We start from the raw sequence: 20,050 nt of genomic DNA, 5'->3' as shown, positions 1-20,050 counted from the left end.
ATCATAAATAGGTTCGTCATCTGCTTCATATGTGAACTGCTTCTTCTTCTTTCTAATACGGATTGGATCTGGTTCAAAAAGTGCCAGTACATCCAACTCCTCCACAAGTTCACCTGCATCTACCAATGTTTTCTCAAAGGCTGCGTCACTTCTGCGGCCCACAAGAAACTTCTTGGTTTCTCCAAGTTGATTAATGGCATCACATATATCAAATTCTTTTGCCTGAAGTTGTTTGCTAGTTATGTTGATCTCAAACAATATGTCATACCACAAAACAAGAGAAACAAGAAACTTGAAACTAGAAATGGCTTTTGTAAGAGCCTTTGCATCAACTCGTGATGTATTGCCAGATGATCCTGTCAGAGTATTGTCTTCATAGATGTCTACCAGAGCATCACAGATGTCACCAATGAAAGCAGGATGGAAAAGCTCCCCCCGAAGAAGACCTAAGACATGATGGCTGGATACATAAACAGACACCTGTCCCGCACAGGCACTACCTCATAACATGCCAATTTTGCTCAGGACAGAACATCATAGAGGAATACTATGCATTCAGTGGTCTCTACACTGGCCAAGCAACAGCATGACAACTAACCTAACCAGTCCATCCAACTTTTTTGACTGCTTCTTGGGCACTGGTGAGGGGTAGCGGTGCCAGACTGAGCCAGGTGATGGGTGCACTACAAATCTACAAACTGAGGCAAGGTGCTGGGCCTAGAGTCCTGCTGAGACTGCTGTCCTGCACCAAGTGGAGCACAGCCTCCATGAGGAGAGAACTCAAACAAATATCACGCTCCTTCTGCATGATTCCCCCAAGCACTTCTTCAGGCAGCTGCTATGGGGGTCACTCACAGGCTTAGGCCTGCCTGTTGCAGGCAAAACACAGCAGCAGGGCTTAAAACTCAGACAGGGCCGCCCAGAGGACTCAGGGGGCCTTGGGCAAAGCAAAATCGGGGACCCCTTCCATAAAAGATTTGTAATACTATAGTAACATGTATTAGGAAATGTAAAAAATAACTAGTGAAATACATTCAAAAATTAATTTGTAATAATTTGAAAATAAACGAAATACATTATTTAAAAACATTAAAAGCTGTAATGGTCTGTATACATTTGCAATTACTTAATGGGCAGTTGCTGAGTGATTGTGATAGTTGGTACCAATGGGCTGTCGTTGCCTGGGGGTGGTGCTGTTGTTGCCCACGGCTGGGTGGGGAGCTGGGCTCTGGGTTCAGGGGTGCCCAGCTCACAGGGGCTGGGCTCAGGGATGTGGGGAGATAGGTCAGGGGGGTGTCCAGCTCAGAGGGACTGGGCTCAGAGCTGGGGGTAAGGGCTGTGGGGGGATGGGGTCAGGGGGTTTCCAGCTCAGAGGGACTGGGCTTGGAGCTGGGGGTCAGCGCTGTGGGGGGGATGGGGTCAGGGGGTGTCCAGCTCAGAGGGACTGGGCTTGGAGCTGGGGGTAAGGGCTGTGGGGGATGAGGTCGAGGGAGTTTCCAGCTCAGAAGGACTAGGCTCGGAGCTGGGGGGTCAGGGCTGTGGGGGAGATGGGGTCAGGGGGGTGCCTGGGGGCACTGGGGCAGCTCAGCTCTGCAGGCTGCTGTTCTCTCCAGCCGTCCAGGCACAAGGGGAGCAGGAGCAGGGACCAGCCAAGGACCAAGGGGGCAGGAGCACAGGCACCTGAGGCCGACCTGTGGGGAGGCACTTGCTTACCTTGCCCCATGCATGAGCGTTGGGGTCCTCTTTCTTCCTCCGCTCCACCAGACCAGGGCTGAGGCTCTTTTCTTCTCCATGCCCCTCTCTAGGGCTGACGTGGAGGCTGAGCCAGGGGGCAGCCCCCGCTTTCCTCCAGAAGCCCTTGTGTCGCGCCGTCACAGGGCTCCTACCACGTGCCCTAAGCAGAGCTGCGCAGCTCTGCCCAGCCACCAGCGCCCCCGCCGGCAACGAGAAAAATTGCAGAGGCTGGAGCCCCTGCTCTGGGAGGGAGAGGGATTCTGAGCCTCTGCCTGCAGCTCAGGGATTCCCCTGGGTCAGTGCAGCCGCCGTCAGCCCGAACCTCTGGGCTGCTGCGGCGGCGTGCTGACCCTGGGGGCGCCCTGGGCTGCCGGGCTGCCGCACCGGCGCCTTGACCCTGGGGGCGCCCTGGGCTGTCGCGGTGGTGCGCTGACCCTGGGGGCGCCCTGGGCTGCTGGGCTGCCGCGGCAGCGTGCTGAGCCCGGGGGCGCCCTGGGCTGCCGGGCTGCCGCAGCGGCGCACTGACCCGGGGGGCGCCATGGGCTGCCGGGCTGCCGCAGCAGCTCCCTGACCCGGGGGGCGCCCCGGGCTGCTGGGCTGCCGCGGTGGCGTGCTGACCCCGGTGGAGCCCTGGGCTGCCGGCTGCAGGCAGCTGCTGCTGCGGGCAGCTCAGACTACCTCTCCAGCAGCAGCGGCTGCAACCATTTAAAAAATTTTGGGGGGGCGCCGCTTTTTGGCGCCCTCAAATCTTGGCGCCCTAGGCAACCGCCTAGTTCGCCTAAATGGTTGCACCGGCCCTAGCTCCTGCCCCTGGTGAGCGCGCTGAGAGAGGCTCAACCCAAGTGCCCGTACCTTCCTCACGTACACTGGGCGCGGGATGGAGGATAGCATTCCAAAGGCAGATCCGCAGACAGGCATCATGGGAGCAGCCAACCACACACATGCAGGGGTGGTGAGGTACCCACAACCCTCCGTGGGAGGAATGGAGCCAGGGCACCCAAACTTTGCCCAACCTGGAGCCATCCCAGCACCTAAGCAGGTATCTGGGAAGTGGGAACACTCATGCGGCTGTAAATTGTGCCTGCGTCCTGCAGGGACGGGTGGTGAAAGAGGAACACAATGAGAGCTGGAGCGGGTGTGTCATCTACCCTAGAGCAAAGTGAGTGTTCAGTGGGTGTATCAGCATGGGCAGGGGGCGGAGGGGGGGGACTAATTTAGTAGCATGTTACATCTCTTCTGCACACAGGTAGAGGGGTCACCAGGCTATGGGCTGGCTGGGGAGAAGTGGGCCCCTAGAGAGAGACCCAGAGGTTCATGCTGCTGTCGCTAATGAAGATCGCTTGGCTGGCAAGGGAGCATTGCATACTGGGACCAGTCCCCTCCCCATCTCACATGGGACAGCACAGACTCTTATGTGGGTGCTGGGCTCCCCAGGGTGAGGGCATCCAGCTGAGGGGCCCTGTCAAGGCTCCAGGTCCCAGGACAGTGGGTGCTCCCGGGGGCTGGCCAAGGGCAGGGGCTCCGGGTCCGGGGGTCGGGTGCTCCCAGGGGGCCCGGCCCAGGGCTGAAGCTCCGGGGTTGGGGGAGATGCTCCCAGGGGCCGGCCCAGGGCTGAAGCTCTGAGGTTGGGGGTTGGGGGAGATGCTCCCATGGGGCCGGCCCAGGGCAGGGTCTCCGGGTCCCAGGGTTGGGTGCTCCCAGGGTGCCTGACCCAGGGCTGAAGCTCTGGGGTTGGAGGAGATGCTCCCAGGGGCTGGGCCTGGGCAGGGGCTCTGGGTCCTGGGTGGGCGGGTGCTCCGAGGGGACCCAGCCCAGGGCTGAAGGTCCAGGATTGGGGGTCGGGGGAGATGCTCCCAGGGGCCTGGCCCAGGGCTGAAGCTCTGGGGTCGGGGGAGATGGTCCTAAGGGGCCCGGCCCAGGGCAGGGGCTCCGGGGTCGGGGGAGATGCTCCCAGGGGCCCCGGCCCAGGGTTGGGGCTCCGGGGTCGGGGGAGATGCTCCCAGGGGGCCTGGCCCAGGGCTGAAGCTCCGGGGTCGGGGGAGATGCTCCCAGGGCGCCCGGCCCAGGGCAGGGACTCCAGTGTCGGGGGGAGGGGGAGATGCTCCCAGGGGGCCCGGCCCAGGGCAGGGGCTCCGGGTCCCGGGGGGGCGAATGCACCTCCCAGGTGTGCGGGGAGCAGGGCCCTGCTCGGGCTCCTGCCCCAGATGCCCCGGGTCCGATCCAGCCCCTGCAGCGGGGGAGGGTCTGACTCACCTGCCGGGGAGGGGGTTTGGCTCCGGGGCAAGCGGCTCCGCAGGGACCGGACCCGGCCAGGCGCTTCGTAGCGACTCTGGAACGCCCCGGCCGGGGTCGCGTAGCAACCGTGGAACGCGGCGGCCCCTCCGCGTTCTCATTGGTGGACGTGTGTAGCCGCTGCCTAGCGACGGCGCGAAGCGGAAACTTACGAGAGGCGGCGGGAAGCCAAGCGGGCCGCGAGCGGAGGCTGGAGCGATCCAAACCGGGAGACCCGGGCGCCGGCTGGGACCCTCCGTCCTCCTCAGCCGCGACGCGCCTCCCCCAGCCCCGCCGCCGGGGCACTGCAGACCCTCCCCTGCTGGGGCTCTTCTCTTCTCCACCCCAAGCCAGGCCAGGCCAGCCCCCAGGACACCGCTGGGGACCAGTCCGGCCCATGGCACCTACTGGGGCTCTGACTGCAGGGAACCCCAAGGGCCAGGTGGCAGGATCCTGCCCCGCATAAAAACCAGAGTCAAACCGTGGCTCACCAGCCCCTGCAGTTCCTGAGTCACAGCCTGGGGGCAGGGAATAGACCCAGCATCAGCGAGGAAGAACCAACCCCCCAGGAGGGGCCTAGCCCACGTTTGTTCAGGGTCTGCTGCCCCGAGCTCAGCCCTAGGGTGACCAGACAGCAAGTGTGAAAAATCGGGACAGGGGCTGTGGGGTAATAGGAGCCTATATAAGAAAAAGACCCCAAAATCGGGACATCTGGTCACCCTACTCAGCCCTGAACTCCACACACAGGAAAACGAAGTCCCTGGCTCAAGGAGCTTCCAAGTCTAACAAGCCACCAACAGCAGGGCCCAAATGTATATGACAGGCCCAAGGCACAAACCTTAACCAGAGCAGAGGTTTTAAAAACAAGTATTATCTGTCTTGTAATACTCTGTTCCTTGGGCATTGGGAAACTACCAGTGCTGTAACATCTGTGATTGTGGGAAACTTTTGTAATGTTTTGTATGAATCTTATGCGTGCCTCAGTTTCCCCTATGTGATGTCTGGTTAACTGGGTGGTGGGAAAAGGTTGTTTACTCTTTGCAGTGACCCAGAGATACAGGCATGACTGACTGGGGCGTGGAGCCCATGCCCATGGAAAGCTCGAAAAAGGCAATATGGCCACTCCAATTGCCCAGATGTTTGGTACCTAGCAACTAATGACCATGGAGGGTGACTCCTCCATAGGAAGCCAGTTGGGTGTGGCCTGCTGGAGAACAAAGGGCTAATGAGGATGGTGAGGTGATGAGGTTTGCCCTGGAACAAGAACAAAGGACAGAGGAGCGATCAGATGGGCTTGTTAAATGTTGGGCTGCTAGAAGTGGGAGAGAATTCTCTGGACTGGGATTCAAGAGGAGGGTCTGAGAGGGCTCTGGGCTCAGGACTCACCCAGATGGACTTTGCTGTAACCTTTCATTCTCTATTAACTAAGGACGTTCTATGCTGTGTTCTAGACATCTAATAAACCCTTCTGTTCATACAACGCCAGCTGAGAGTCACTCCAGATTAGGGAAGTTGGGGATGCAAGGCTCCCTTTGGGAGTGAAGTCTCCCCCAGATGTCCAGTCCAGGTGGATTTGCTGAGGGGAGCTCACGGCATGAAGCAGGGGTGCTGAAGGCTCCAAAGTTCAGTCCCAGGAGGCGGTGAAGCCAAGGGGCGAGAGACTGTGCCCTAAGGGGGTTGACACACTGAAGGGGGCCCTCCTGGGGGCTGTTCCAGAGCTGTGCAAGAGCACCACATCTGTGGATCCTTGACAACATCAAAGTGCAGTTCTGCTGTCAGATGCAACTGCAAAATGGCATCGGTTCCAACGTCAGAAAGGGCCTGGCCTCCTGTGTAACAGGCCATGGAATTTCCCTGAAACAATTCCTGTTGGAAATGGGACATGATCACTGCTCATATCTGCTGCTTCACGGGCTTGCTCAAATAAGCTCATTTCACGAGGAAAAAGACTTTTCCCAAGTAACAGCCTTGAGGTCAGAGAGTCACATTGGGCTCGTTCTGGTTGGGACATCATCAGCGGCAAGAACGGAATCAGTCTCCTCCTTTCCCAGCCCCAGGCTCTGCTAAAATATCTGCGGGGAAAATATTTTTGTCACTCCAGCCAGCAGATCCGACTCTGATACACACAGTGAGCAGGTCGGATGGGTAAGGAAGGATGACCCACCTGACCAAGAGGGGAGGAGCATTTTCACCAACCCAGTGAGGAGGGTGTTAAACTAGGTTCAAGGGGGGGTATGTGACAAAAGCCCAAAGGTGACCCTAACAGAGGGCTAGTTGTGTGTGGGGGGTCAGACATGGAAAATTAGAATAGGGTCATTGGAGGAGCAAGTGGGAAAATCTGTTCAACATCTTACATGTTTATGCACAAATGCAAGGAGTATGTGGAATAAATAAGGAAGAACTGGAAGTATTAGTCCATAAGCTACATTATGACTTAATTGGCATCACAGGCTTGATTGGATAAATTTAATGTCTGGAACATTGATATAGAGGGATATAGCTCATTCTGGAAGGACCGGCAGGGTAAAAAGGGAAGAGGAGTTGCATTATATATCAAGACTATATACGTGTGTTCTGAGGTCCAGAGCAGGTGAGAGGCACACCCCACCCCCGAAAGTCTCTGGGTAAAGATAAAAGGGAGAATATAGGGTGATATGATGGGGGTCTACTATAGACCACCAAATCAGGAAAGGGAGATGGATGAGTCATTTCTAGAACAAATATCCAAAACACAAGACCTGGCAGTGGTGCGGGCCTTGAACTACTCAGCCATCTGTTGGAAAAGTAATATGAAAAAATGCAAAATTTCCAGTAAGCTCTTGGACTGTATTGAGGATCACTTTGTTTCAGAAAGTGGAGGAAGTCACCAGGGGGACAGCTATTTTAAACCTGACTCTGACCAACAGGGAGGAATTGGTTGTAAATCTGAAGGTGGAAGACAATTTAAGTGAATGTGATCAGGAAATGGTAGATTTCATGATTCCAAGGAAAGGAAGGAGTGAGAGCTGCAGAATAAAGACAAATGGACTTCAAAAAAGCCGACTTCCACAAAGAGGCAGGTAAGTAAGGTCCTAGAGGAAGAAAATCTAAGGGAGAAAGGAGTGCAGAGCTGGCAATTTCTCAGGCACGCTCCAGTAGGGTGACCAGATGTCCCGATTTTATAGGGACAGTCCCGATTTTGGGGACTTTTTCTTATATAGGCTCCTATTACCCCCCAGCCCCGTCCCGATTTTTCACACATGCTGTCTGGTCACCCTACCCTCCAGTCAGGAAATGCAGTTAAGTCTGAAGGTGAAGTTTTGTTTGATTTTCTTGTCTTGTCTTCTCTCCAGATTCTTATGCCATGTCTGTCAGCATTTTATCTGAGCTTATACTTCAAATGATGGTTATACCCCTGTTAATTATGTGTCGGCCAATGCTAGAAATAATGTAATACAAGCAGGAATTTAATATACCAATGGTGTAATTTAAAAAGCTCTAGAGTGGAGGCACTAACAAGATCTGATTAACAGGCAACGTCTCATTCAAGAAACCCCAGTTTGAATTCAAACAAACCAAACATTTCCCCACCCGAGTCAGGGATCCTCTAGTGCACAGAGAGATGGTGGGTGCAGAGTCAGGTAGCAAATGAAGGGCCAGTGGCCATGCAAACACCATCAAAACAACAGTGTTAATGTGTCCCTTAGAAGTGGGCCGCAGAGCCAGACATCCAGGGAGGAGTCCATATGGCAAAGGCCCCATGGACTGATCGCAGTCTGGGATCCTGCAAGGTGCAAGAGAAAACACATGTGCTGAGGGAGAGGCCAATCCCATCTCTCTGCCCAAGCAGGACCATGGCTGGAGCAGGCACCAGATGGGACCTGACCTTGCCGACTGCACCGAGGCAGCGGCTCTTAAGCCTGGGGACCTAAGAGGCTAAGGAAACAGCCCAGAGGCTCAGCCTCAAGCTGCCAAGTTCATGGGGTTGTGCAGTGGCAGGACTGGGAGATGCCAGGTGTCCAGGGTGAGGCGCAGGGCACCAGGAGGGCTGCTCCTGAGAGAAGTAGGGGTGGGGGCAGAGAGCAGAGCTAGCTGCCTGCAAAGGGGGAGACAGATCTGTAATGTCAAGCAAGAGCCTTAGCCACCAGGCACCCAGCCCCTGCTGCTAGAGGGGATGGAGTCAGTTTATGTCTGGGAAATCCTCCTCCTGGGTCTCAGGCCCTGTAATGGGGGCAGGGGGTGCCCTGCAGAAAGGATACAGGCTGGGATGGAGTCCTAGGCACCTGTTCAGCCCAAGTTGGTCAAGGCTGGTCCCTGCAGGGCTCTCCCAGGCCAGCTACGCCTTGGTACCCCTCAGCAAAGGCCTGCAGCTCTCCCCGACTGTGGCTGGAACAGCCTCTAGATCAGGGGCCCTCCAATGGTTCCATAACACAGGCAGCAACCAGGAACTGTCTCACTGACTCCCCCATCCGTTAGCCATCACCTGGCCCCACCTGACTCCCAGGGGCCTTTGCCTGGCCCTGCTGCCCCACTCACCAGTGCCCGGGCCCCCCTCCACTTCTCATTCACCACGACTTGAGGAGGAGCCAGGGAGGAAGGACAGGGCAAATGATGGGAACAAGGACAGGATTCAGAGGGCACAGGCAGCCTGCTACTTAGCAAATGACTCCCAAAGCTCCTTGAACCCGACACGTGGTCGTTGTTCAGTGTAAGGGAAAACGGAGCCAGTGACCCTGAGACCTGGGCGAATTAACACAAGGAAACCTTCTACCAGGGCTGGCACCACCTACATCAGTGCAGCTGCACTGGGGCTTGCTACCTCTGTGCCACCTCCCAGCACATCCCTTCAATGGCTGAGACACGCCCCATCTTGAAAGAGAAACCTGGGCATCCAACATTCCTGGCTACTGCAGTGACATGCTCCTCAAACTATCATCAGTTCCCAATCCCCACAATAAGCACCCAGGGGCCCCCCTAGATCATCTCCAACCCACCCAGCTGCCACTGCCCCCGGGGTGCCCACTGCCCCCCATGCCCCCAGCTTCACACAGAGCATTTCCCAAGCCCCAGGGGCAGCCCAGTGGAGTAAGTGACGACACTTCAGCATGATGCATTTTAAAACTCCTGAATCCAAGTTTTATTACTGTGTAGGAGAAGAGAGATCACACAATATATTGTTCCAAAGAATTACATTCAAAAGCATTTACAGTAGAATGACATTAAAATCCTCTGGTGGGAAAACAGAAAGACCAGGACAGTGCTCAGATTAAGTGTTGTCACTAAATGAACTGTCAATGCAGTAGTTTGCTTTTAAAATTAGCTGTCCTAAAAATGACTGGGTGTTTTTGGGTGTATTCCCAATATTCCCCTGTCTAGTTCTGCTATTCTGTAGCGTCTGAGTATGAGGCGTCTACACAAATGCATTTACTGAAGGTAGATCAGAAAGGACGAATGGCTGCTCCAGAGACCAGCAAAGCTGGGCATTTAGCTGCCAACACTTAACTTCTCTCTGCACTTTGTTTAGCTGCAACAGTGCTTGGGTCCTGCTTTAGGGACGGCCGACGGAGGAATCTCCCACCTTTCCAAGCTCTGGGCTAACGCTTGTTGTGACAAAATACGCAAGGAAAAATAAGGCATTTTAAAGAGCTATATTTCTACTCCCTTTTATGAAACTGAATCAGACCTTGAGTGGAACCCCCCCTCCCCCTGCCCCCGTGTGCAATTTTGTTACAGGGTGATCAGATGTCCCAATTTTATAGGAACAGTCCCGATTTTGGGGTTTTTCTTATATAAGTTCCTATTACCCCCCGCTCCCTGTCCTTACTTTTCACATTTGCTGTCTATGTTGTTCTAACCCAAACAAAGAATGGCATGAGCGAAGCGTTGTGAAGCACAGAACTTTCTATGCTCCCAGAGTTACATAAAGTGTGTCTCAAAAGGAGTTAGGGTCTAAATGCCTTGGTGATGGAACATGCAATAGTCGCCCAGCAGGCTGGATCCAAGCGGCACAATGTCATCAACCCAGCAGTTCAGAAAATGGAGATTCCCCTGTTTTACTAGGCCACAGGCAAACCACACGACCAGCCAGGCTGAAAGCCGTGCGTGCACCTGCGCTGGCTGACCCTGGTACTGAGGGCCAGGCTGTGCAAGCAGAGAAGAGGAGCCACAGCATTGAATTTCTAACATGGTAACTGGCTGCAATGAGAGCCTCCCTGGAGGGCAAGTTTACACTACAAAATTAAGTTGACCTAAGTGCTTGTCTCCACTACGGCGCGGGGTCGATCTAAGATACGCAACGTCGGCTGTGTGAATGGCGGAGCTGACTTCGATGTACTTAGATTTACTTACCGCGGTGTCTTCACCAGGAGGCGTAGAACCAGGGAGAAGGTAGGTACCCGCTCTATGTGGGCGGGGGGGGGGGGTAATCCTGTTTATCCCTGCTCAGCCCTGCTGCACTTGCAGTTTACCCCTGGCCCCTTCTGTGCTCCAGAGACCAACCCTAGCTCCCACCCCACTGTGCTTTTCCCCCCAGCCCCTGCCTTGCTCCAGTCAGCAGGGACAAATCCTCCCCCCATGCCCCACTGTGCTCTTGCCCCTGGCCTCTGCCTCGCTCCAGCTAGGGACCAATCCTCCCCCCCACCCACACCATGCCCCGCTGTCAGGGAGGATAAAAATCAATGACTTTTAAAAAAAGAAATGAAAAAAATGGATTTTTTTTATTTAAATCGGATTTCTGAGGAAAAAGCCCATCTAAAGATAGTTTTAATTAAGATACATTATAGCTCATCATGGAATAGAGATTATAAATTCTAATTCTATTGTATGAGACAATATATTCATGTCATGTTTAAGAAAAGTTTTGTAAATGAGTGCCAATAGTTCATGGATTAGGGACCCAATTTTACGGGGTTCCAGAGGCTTCTGTATAGATTATTTAGGTTAATCTTTCTATCTACTCAATGGGACTCAGTGCTCAGTCTAGAAGATACCATCAGAGATGCTTAGTTTTGCAGTTTTCAAAATGTAGATTTGTGTCTCCAGAGGTAACATGCTTGTTACCAGCAAAAATGTTTTTAAATAAATAAATAATATACAGAGGTGAGAAATAACAGACTCAACTCTATTGTCCCTCTGCATATTTGTGTACACAGGGTCAACCCCTTACCTCTCTTGAAAAGTGAAAAGTTTCAAAAAGTTCAATGAATCGAAGATTGTTGGGGGCAGAATAGATCTGGACAAGGAGAAGAAGTCTGGAGACAAATGTGAGAAGCGAGGGACATAGGCTTTTTTGTTAAAATATTATGTTTGCTGTTGAAGAAAAAAATCCAGAATACTTAACATTGTTGTTTTAGTTAAATAAAACAATTTAAATGTCTGTCTGGTGATGTTCTCCTCCTAATACAGCCTGGCAAGAAAATCCTCCAAATATTAATGATTAACCTGTTGAACTGGAGATAGTTCACATCCCAATGACTTTGTAAATATCTGCTTCAATTATCTTTGGTAAATGAAATAACCAAACAATCATTCATTTTCTGACACAGCTGTAAAACTTATCTGAAAAGTTTTTAAAATAAATCACTTAAAAATGCATAATCTGTACCTTCTAAAAATGAAACCTACACCTATCTCTGAGTTGTGAAGAATGTGTATTAAGGTTATAACAGCCAACAAGAATGCACTTTTATGTAGAAAGCCATGGAGTCTTCCTGACTAGTGATTTAAATCATGATTTAAATCAAATCTCCCCTGCCTGCTGTGCTCTTGCCCCTGGCCCCTTCATTCCCCGGGGGGCCCACAAATATGTTTGGCGCTGGGCCAACAAAAAGGTTCATAGCGATGGAATTATTATGTTGGTGTAATGGGCGAGTTGCAGCGATGGGAGCTACATTTTAGTGCAGTCACTTAGGGTACGTCTTCACTACCCGACATATCGGCGGGTAGCAATTTATTGCTCGGAGATCGATATATTGCGTCTCATCTAGACGTGATATATCAATCCCCGAACGCGCTTATATCGATTCCGTAGCTCCACCAACCCGAACGGAGTTGCGGAATCGACAGGGGGAGCCGCGGACATCGATCTCGCGCCATGAGGATAGTGAGTAATTCGATCTTAGATACTTCAACTTCAGCTACGTTATTCACGTAGCTGAAGTTGCGTATCTAAGATCGATTTTCCCCCGTAGTGTAGACCAGCCCTTACAGAGTTAGGTTGATGGAAGCTGCCTTATGTCGACCTAACTCTGTAGCGTAGCCCAGGCCTTAGCAAGCTGAAATGCCTTGTTTTCTAAAAGGGAAGGATCTTTTCTAATTAACACCTTGGCTCTGGAGCAATTGTTACTTAGCTAGTTAAGCAAATACCTTAAACCTCTCTCTCCCTGCTCATTTTAGAACAAGCCTACCTGAAAGATAAGCTGAAATATACTATACAGGTTGTACTATAAAACCTCAGACAGCCATATCCGTCTTCATTATTTTTCATCTATTATGTACCATATAAATTTAAGCAAAATAATTTTATATATATTTATATATAAATTAGAAGCAAATAAAAGATTAAAGGGTACACGGAAATCAGCTGTGTTACCACACTGATAGCCAATCACTAATGTTACATTGTACAAGTTGTATATATACTGTATACATACATGTGTTGTAAATCAGTCTGTGGGTGGTGGATGAGAAGAGGGCTGACCAGGAGACTGATGGTCTTCGGAATCTGATTGCATACAAGTCCCTTGTGCAGTCTGGGTTTTCCAGTTACCAGTGCCTTGAAGTTCATTATTGCTAATTTTCTTCCCCCGTGGATGGGGGCTGGCCCCAGCTGCCCCAGCATGGCCTATGAGCCACACGAGCAGAGTGGTTGGTGTGACATGGAGGAAAGCCAGAGCAGAAGACATCAGAAATGAAAGCACACAAGGCAGAACCCTGCCTCTAGCCCTCCCGAGAGCTCACACATGGCTTCCTTTCAAGCCCAGGATGCTCGGCAGGTCTCATCAGTGTGCAGATCCGGACTCTTATTCCCAAACGCCAGCGCAGACAGAGCTCTCTCGGGATACGCTGCAGTTCAGTCACCAGACACGTATACACCAGAGCAGGATGTGTGAGCGAGTCACCTTCTCTTGCTGCTCATTTATCACCTGGAGGGCTTGCTCACCCTTTCCGGGCATCTCCGGAGCACTGAGTATCCCAGCAAGGAGATTGCTCTGGTGGGGAGGAGGCAGCAGAAGTGCACGGGCCTCTGTCCCCACCCAACTGGGGGTGGCACTTGGAAAGGGAGGTACAGGAAGCAGGAGATCTAGGAGCTGAGCTGCTTCAGGACAGACACTAGCTCCACTGGCATCACAGCCTAAGGGCGAGTGTGGCCCAGTATTTGCTGTAATGTTTGTCGTGAGGGCTCAGCGGATGTCCAGTGATGGGACATTGTTAATAATGACAACAGCAGGAGCCCTATGGAAGGGGATTGTTGCAATGGGGGGCGGTCCAGAGCCAGGGGCCTGGAAGGGAGCGCGTCCACGTGCCAAAGGCTGTTGGGTTCAGGGCTGCCCGTTGCCCAGGGAGGGATGCTTTGGTCACTGAGTGAAACTCCTGCAGGGAGGGATTTTAGCGTCAGGTAAGGGATGTGATAGATTGCTCAGAGGAGGTTTCTCTGTCTGCCACTCGGCAGTGACGGTCTAGGGGACGGTCCCTGTTCTAGGGTAGCCTGCTGCTCGTCCAGCCTTGCGTTGGGCGGGAGGGGAGTGCCTGCAGTACTGCATGGATCTAAATAAGCCCGGCAGCACAGGGGGCCAATAGATTAGATGCATGTGAGTTGGAGCAGTCAGTGACAATCCAGGACTGGTGACTGCACACAGCAGTGAAATCAAACCATTGCCTGCCACCTTCCTGCAGGGAACCAAGGGAGGGCCCTAGAGCAGACTGGATCCCGTGGCTTTCTCCTGGGCCATTGCAATGCTGTGCCCCATTCCCAGCAGCTGGTGCGAGCCCCAAGCACCCTCTGCAGTGCAGGAACAGCTGCTCTCACCCCTTCTGCCCAAAAGTCTCTGGGCTTTTCCCGGGGCACCTGTGACAGAGCTCAGCAGCTCGGCTCAGTCATGCCAGAGCTGGGACACTGCCCAGGGCCCGGCGGGGGGAGGGGGTCTGCGTGCATCTCTCCCCTCAGACTGCAGGGTGATGTAATGGGCGTTTGGGGGTTGGGGCTCAGAGCCATTATAGTCACGGGGTCAAGCTGGCATCCAGCTGCATTTGGGGATCTTGGATCTGGCCCGTCTCTGTGCATCAGGGGAGTGGGAACTGGCATCCACGAGTCACGGGTGACTGTGCTACAGCAACTGGCAGCCAGTCACAACACTGAGCTCCAGTCAGAGCCAGCGTCACTCAGGGGTCCCTGTGCTGGAGCTGGCGGCATCCTGCCAGCCATCTCCTCCCTCTCGCTGTATCCCAGGTCACTACATCTCCCCTCCTGCTCCTCCGCTGAGCCCCCCAGGCTCTGCTCCCTAGCTCCAGATTGGGGGTGGGCACAAGAGAAAGAACCCCACGGAAATAGCCGGAGGATGGGGTGGAAATGGCAGAAAGCCCAAAGAAATGGGAATGGGGGAAAGGAACGGGGTAGGGGAGCCATCTGCTTGTTCGAGAGCCTCCCACTACACTTCGGGCTCGCCATCAACCATGCTACTGCTTTGCCTAAACGAGTGTCACTGTTCCCTGCACCTCCAACTGTCCCTTACAGGGACTGACATTGCAATATGACGGGAACCATCCATGTGGCATCAACCTTTGTGCCTGGTGTCCGAAGGGCAGCTCAGAGCCTAAACCCTGCCTGGAAACTGTTGCAGGAAGGTGTAGAGAGCTGGGAACATTAACTGCTGCTGCGAGACATGGAGGGGGAAGGGGCCTTGAGGTGCTGGGCTGGGGTGGGCTATGGATCCCGCTAAGCACTGGTGGTATCTATGAACTGCTGAGTAAGGGTCTTGGCTCTAGCCCACGAAGGCTGACTCTACTCTGACTGAGGGCAAGTTTAAAAAGTCTCCCTAGACAGATCGCCTCTTGTCTGCTCTCTGGAAGGAACGGTTTCCAATTAAGACAGAGTTGCAGGGAAAAATCAAAACGAACATGATCCAAAAAAGCATCTTGTTAGAGATGGTTCTAAAAAATATCAACTCAATATTGCAGATTGGAAAAAAATCCACTCAAACAATCCGCCAGAAAAGTCACCTAAATAGCTTCAGAAAGAACCTAATTCATAGCTGTGGGAGCATCGGGCACTGCTGGGAACTATGGAAAGAACCTAGGAATAAGCACCTAATCTACCATCCCTAGAAAAGTCATCTTCTCCCTAGAGCTTCGGAGATGAATGGGATCAGAGAGTTGCTTATGTCTGTAAAAAGGAACCTGAACTACAAGCAGATTTTTTAAAAATTAAGTCCATACACAAATGGGGAAAAAAGTCAAAAGGAAGATCTCCAAGGACTGTGCATCGTATCCCCGCAACGCGTGCATCTTTGGAAGTCGACGTCTCAGTGAATAAAGCTGAGGCTTCGAAAAATATAGGCAGCAACTTCTGACAGCAATAAATACGCTAGGCTAAAAAGGAACCAGATTCAACGTGTTTTTGTTCCTAATTAGTAGCTAAAAAAACGCCACTGTTAAAAAAACACTGAATGCTATTTTATTAGTGCATAAAAAAATAGGTTTGGAATCTCTGTTTTGATTTATTTTCTTTTAAATTTCTGTATTTATTTACTCTGTGTGTTTCTGTGCGCGGTGACATGAACAGCAGGATGTTGCCCGATGCATCCCAGGTGCTCCTCCTCCTCCTATCCTGTGGCCTGCCAGCCTGGCATGGGAGGAGCAGCTCAGAAGATATCAGGGCACAGATCCCAGTCCTGTTTCTCCTTTGCTTCCCAGTATCCACCCTTGTAAACACAGATCAGCTCCCCTGTCAGGGGATCCACCTTCCTCTCAAACCACAGTGGGATGTAGCCTTCGTAGTCTTTGCCTGTCGAGAGTGGAGAACACAGCACAAGAGTTGGTTGCACGTCTCGTAGGGAAGCCAGGCAGCTCTCCTGGCATCCTCACCATGCTGACAGCATAATGCAGTGCACAGGAACACAGGGATCAGAATCAGCCTAACAAACCATGCATGGGTCCCCCATTGCTCTTGGAACTCCTGCTACTCAGAAAGACCAGCCAGCCCTATGAATTCATGAGCCCAGGCCTCTCATGGGAGCTGGTAACTTCCATGTGCTGTGGCTGGCTCCCAAAGACACACGTGGTGGAGTGTCAGAGCTGGAAAGCTCATAGGTTGTGCCCAACCAGCTCAGGAGAGATGGGCTTGACTGCAGCTGAAGGCGGGTTCTTCTGCCACATCAATCATGACACAGCACATCTGGTCCTGGAATCTCAGATCACTTTACCAGGGGGCTGGAGGGGGGCGGGAAGCAGCACTGTCCTTATTTTACAGGTGGGCCAGCTGGCACAGAGGGGGAAGGATTTGCCCACAGTTACCCAGCAAGTCTGAAACAGAACCTGTGTTGGGTGCCTGAGTCCCAGCCCTCAGCTGAGTCCATTAAACTCCTCGAAGGTGTCTAGAGATGGGAAAGAGCGACCAGGCTCCTGGCCCAACCCTCTGCCAGTTCGGGATTGTGCTGTGCCAGCAGACGGAGGGATGGTTCTTCTGGGACTCGAGACTTTTGACTGACTTGCTGCCTCCCTTTGGCCGCAGCTCCCATGGCCTGGAACTAGCAGCCTCCTCGAGTCCCCTGGTTACCTATTGAACCCTGCAACCCAAACTCACCTTCCTCCAAGGCCTCCACAGCTTCCGCCTCCCGCCTGCGACGTACAGCCCTTTGCTTCTCCTCCAGCCTCTGCTTCTCCACATTGGCCTCATCCCACTTGCCATTCTCCATGAGCCGCTGGTCGGGCCTCAGCCTGCTGTCTGTGGGCGCCACTCGTTCCTCAGGCTCATTCAGAGTCAGGGCCAGGTCAGAGAAGAAATACATGTTCTCGGCATTCTCCCTGGAGGAGAAGGGGTCAGGTTAGCAGGTGGATTCTTCCACCCACCCAGATACGAAGGATCTCCATCCATCCATCTGCTTGTATGGCCCATCACTGAGGTATCTAAGCATCTCCTACCATTAGATCCAGACCTGGCCACACTACCTGCCTGGAGTGCAGGGAGTCGTCAGTGAGGTGGCAGAATTCTTACTTTGGGGAGCCTTTCCTCCTACCACCCCAATGGACATGCTTAAGGAAATGCTCTTCACATGAGAGAACAGTTCAACCAGTGCTGTTCCATGATCTTCCACAGGGGTCATGGGCTCCTCCTACACTCTGTGCCACTGGCCAGGAGGTCGAGAGGACAGAGGTCACTCCCAACCACACTTCCCCCACCTGCCCAGCATCCAGCAGTGCTGCTGCCCCACAACCAAGCTGGCAAGAGTCATCCCAGAGAATAGGCGGAATTCCAGAGAAAAGCCAGAAGCGTGCGGTAGTGGTTTGCCGCTTGTGCCACATGTTTGACAGCAGCTGCATGCGGAGGGCTAAGGGCCTTTGGCATTAGCTCTCAGCAGCGAGCCAGAAAGGCAACACAATGTAACACAAAGACTCGGTAGGATGGAAACTGGGCCCCATGGATTGCTAAGCTGGCATGGAAAGCAGTTACATGAACATGGGTTAACGGCGTCAGCAAAGCAGTTTTCCAAACTGGGCTAAGTACTTCTTCACAGTTCTTCCAGGAATAACGTTAGCTCATGAGACTGTTCTGGAAAGGGAGTGAACCACGACGTTCAGACCCATGTTAGAAACCAGCTCCTGCTGGCTCCAGACATGGTTCTGGAACATGCTTGTAACATGGCTTTGTAGAACACCCTTTAGTGTTGAAAGCCATGTTATCCCATTCTAAGCCATATTGCCGTAAAGTCCCTAACACTGTTTACAACTGAGGGTCTATCTACGCTGCCATCTGAGGTGTGATTGCAGCATGTATAGACATACTCAAGTTAGCTGTGATCTCGCTAGATAGGCTGATGTAGCCAGAAATAGGGACTACAGCTTGAAGGTGCAATTGCACTGGCCACAGAGCGAGCTAGACTCACCCATCCCGGACCCTGGATATATACTCAAGGGTGGGAAATGCTGCAGTTAGCAGCAAAGCTCAGAGAAACAGCAAAATGTGCCTCACAGCACCACTACCCATGGCTGTTCCTCTCGGTCCCCATGCTGCACTGGCCAGAGCAGGAGTAAGTCCCTAATTCTCAGATCACTTTGCCCACCACGGAACTGCAGCCACCTCTGGGCTGAAATGCAGCAGCTGTTGAAGAGCATGACCACAGCACACCAAGCCTGCGGGGAGGACTCACGGGAGAGGATATTTCTTCCACAGGACCTTTGGGGCCAGCGTCTGGTAGACAGTTTTTTGCTTGCCCTCCGAGCTGGTGCTGCTGTGGCTGCTTTGCACTATCTTGGAACACTCCATATTTTCGTCCCACGTGCCAGACATGACATAATGCGCCTTCCCATCAGCATCCGTTACCACACCCGTCACCTGGCAGCGGGGGAAGAGAATCACATGGGCTTATGATGGTGGAGCTTGCAAAGATCCAGAGGACAGAGACAAGAGTGGTTCCCACAGCACCCTCCTGGCTGCCCATGGTAAGCACCGGGGCCTGGTGTCATTCAGAAGGCCTGGTTCTGGTATGGCAGCAATGAGACCTGGTAGAACACCCAGCTCGCCCCACTTCTTGCCGGGGTTCATCCCAGACCCAACCCGTCCAGCTTCGTCTCCCATTTCCTGGGTCTCAAACGCTGGAGGAGCCAGATGGAGCCCGTTTAGCACGGCGGGTAGGGACACGAATGCAATGGACAGTTCACTTTATTCTATCTAGCCTTGGGAACGCTAGAATAGAGGGAAATATGAGCCATCACATTCCATGTGGTGCAGGGATCTGGCCACTAGAGGGCGCCAGCACAGTTTCAAGGAAATAATCATCAACTTTATTTCTGGGTTGCTGGACCCTTGCTGCCCCAGGTACTGGCTGTCCACAACCAACAGCTATCCCACCCCGTTGGCAAATGGCTCTGCCCGGAGGGAAGAATCAGGGCCTCTGCCACATGTGAGGCTGCTTAACCGAGTTGGGTTTTTCTGGGTACGTACCTTTCGGGGGACGTCTCTGGAGAAATAGCTGTAGGGTGTAAATTTCAGCTGGCATTTATCTTTTGACTTGTGGTTCACAATCTCTATGTCACCAGACTAGAGAAAAGACACAGAATCACAGGCAGGGAGAGGGTTTGCAAAGAGACAAATCAGGACTTAGTTTCAGTTTGTTCACATGCAAATCAGCATCCTCAGCAGCAATGTTTGTCTCCCAAACTCGGGCACTTAGTGCCAGCGAACACACTGGGCTCCCAGTGGGTGTCAATGATAGAAGTCAGCCTAGCAGCTCTGTACCAGTACACTGGGGCTGGTGTGACAGCGAGAGGGAAAACCAGTGTTGGACTGGGAGCTGTCAGCCTGGGCAGAAAGGCTTCGGCCAGCTCCGAGGGGCAGAAGGGGGCTACCCAGGGATGCCAGTTCTGCCACCCTTAACCCCATGGGAGCTCCAAGGTGGACTTGACAGAGGAGTCTCCCCATGGGCCTGCTGCAGCTGGTGGGATAGATCTTCCCTTTCAGAAGGTTATGAGGGGGGTGGGGACCATACTAGATGAGGGGAAGCCTCTCCCGACAGTCAGCCACTGGGATCCTTTCACTGCCCCTTCCAGAAGCCAGCCCCCTTCTCTGGAGCATGCTAACAAAATAAACCAGGACAGAACACGTGGAGTGCGGCAATGAGGGACCAGGATCCTCGCGCCGCTCGCCACTGACCTGGTCGATCCAGAGCTTGCCCACAATGATGTTGTGAACAGTGGAGGTGACCTTCCTCCAGACGTAGTGGTTCCCGCTGGAGTGAAATTCTAGATGGATGGCACCTGTGGAGGCAGAGGGAGATGAGGGAGACAGTCCCACGCTAGGGGATAGTCAGATACTGTGCTATCCTGGAGCAGCACCATGAAGACTCCAGACTAC

The 20,050-nt window shown here is 53.0% G+C and overlaps 2 protein-coding genes across 3 annotated transcripts in view; both read right to left on the bottom strand.

Annotated features, from left to right (window-relative positions):
- LOC127034640 (trichohyalin-like) overlaps positions 1-4,049 on the bottom strand; it is a 58,071-nt gene extending 54,022 nt beyond the window's left edge. Inside the window, exon 1 of the mRNA XM_050923676.1 lies at positions 3,988-4,049. The gene's annotated coding sequence lies outside the window, so the exon portion shown is untranslated. The remainder of the gene's footprint in view (positions 1-3,987) is intronic.
- A 5,044-nt stretch (positions 4,050-9,093) lies between these two features.
- OSBP2 (oxysterol binding protein 2) overlaps positions 9,094-20,050 on the bottom strand; it is a 374,084-nt gene continuing 363,127 nt past the window's right edge. For both annotated transcript variants that reach the window (XM_050923730.1, XM_050923732.1), the window contains 5 exons: positions 19,850-19,953; positions 19,142-19,237; positions 18,348-18,532; positions 16,784-17,004; positions 9,094-15,985 (listed from right to left, as the gene is read on the bottom strand). In XM_050923730.1, the coding sequence (XP_050779687.1) occupies positions 15,843-15,985; positions 16,784-17,004; positions 18,348-18,532; positions 19,142-19,237; positions 19,850-19,953 (749 nt within the window). In that variant the 3' untranslated portion in view covers positions 9,094-15,842. The remainder of the gene's footprint in view (positions 15,986-16,783; positions 17,005-18,347; positions 18,533-19,141; positions 19,238-19,849; positions 19,954-20,050) is intronic.

Source organism: Gopherus flavomarginatus, chromosome 15 (assembly GCF_025201925.1).
Source record: "Gopherus flavomarginatus isolate rGopFla2 chromosome 15, rGopFla2.mat.asm, whole genome shotgun sequence".
Lineage (NCBI taxonomy): Eukaryota > Metazoa > Chordata > Testudines > Testudinidae > Gopherus > Gopherus flavomarginatus.
This window is presented reverse-complemented; position numbering and strand designations above follow the sequence as displayed.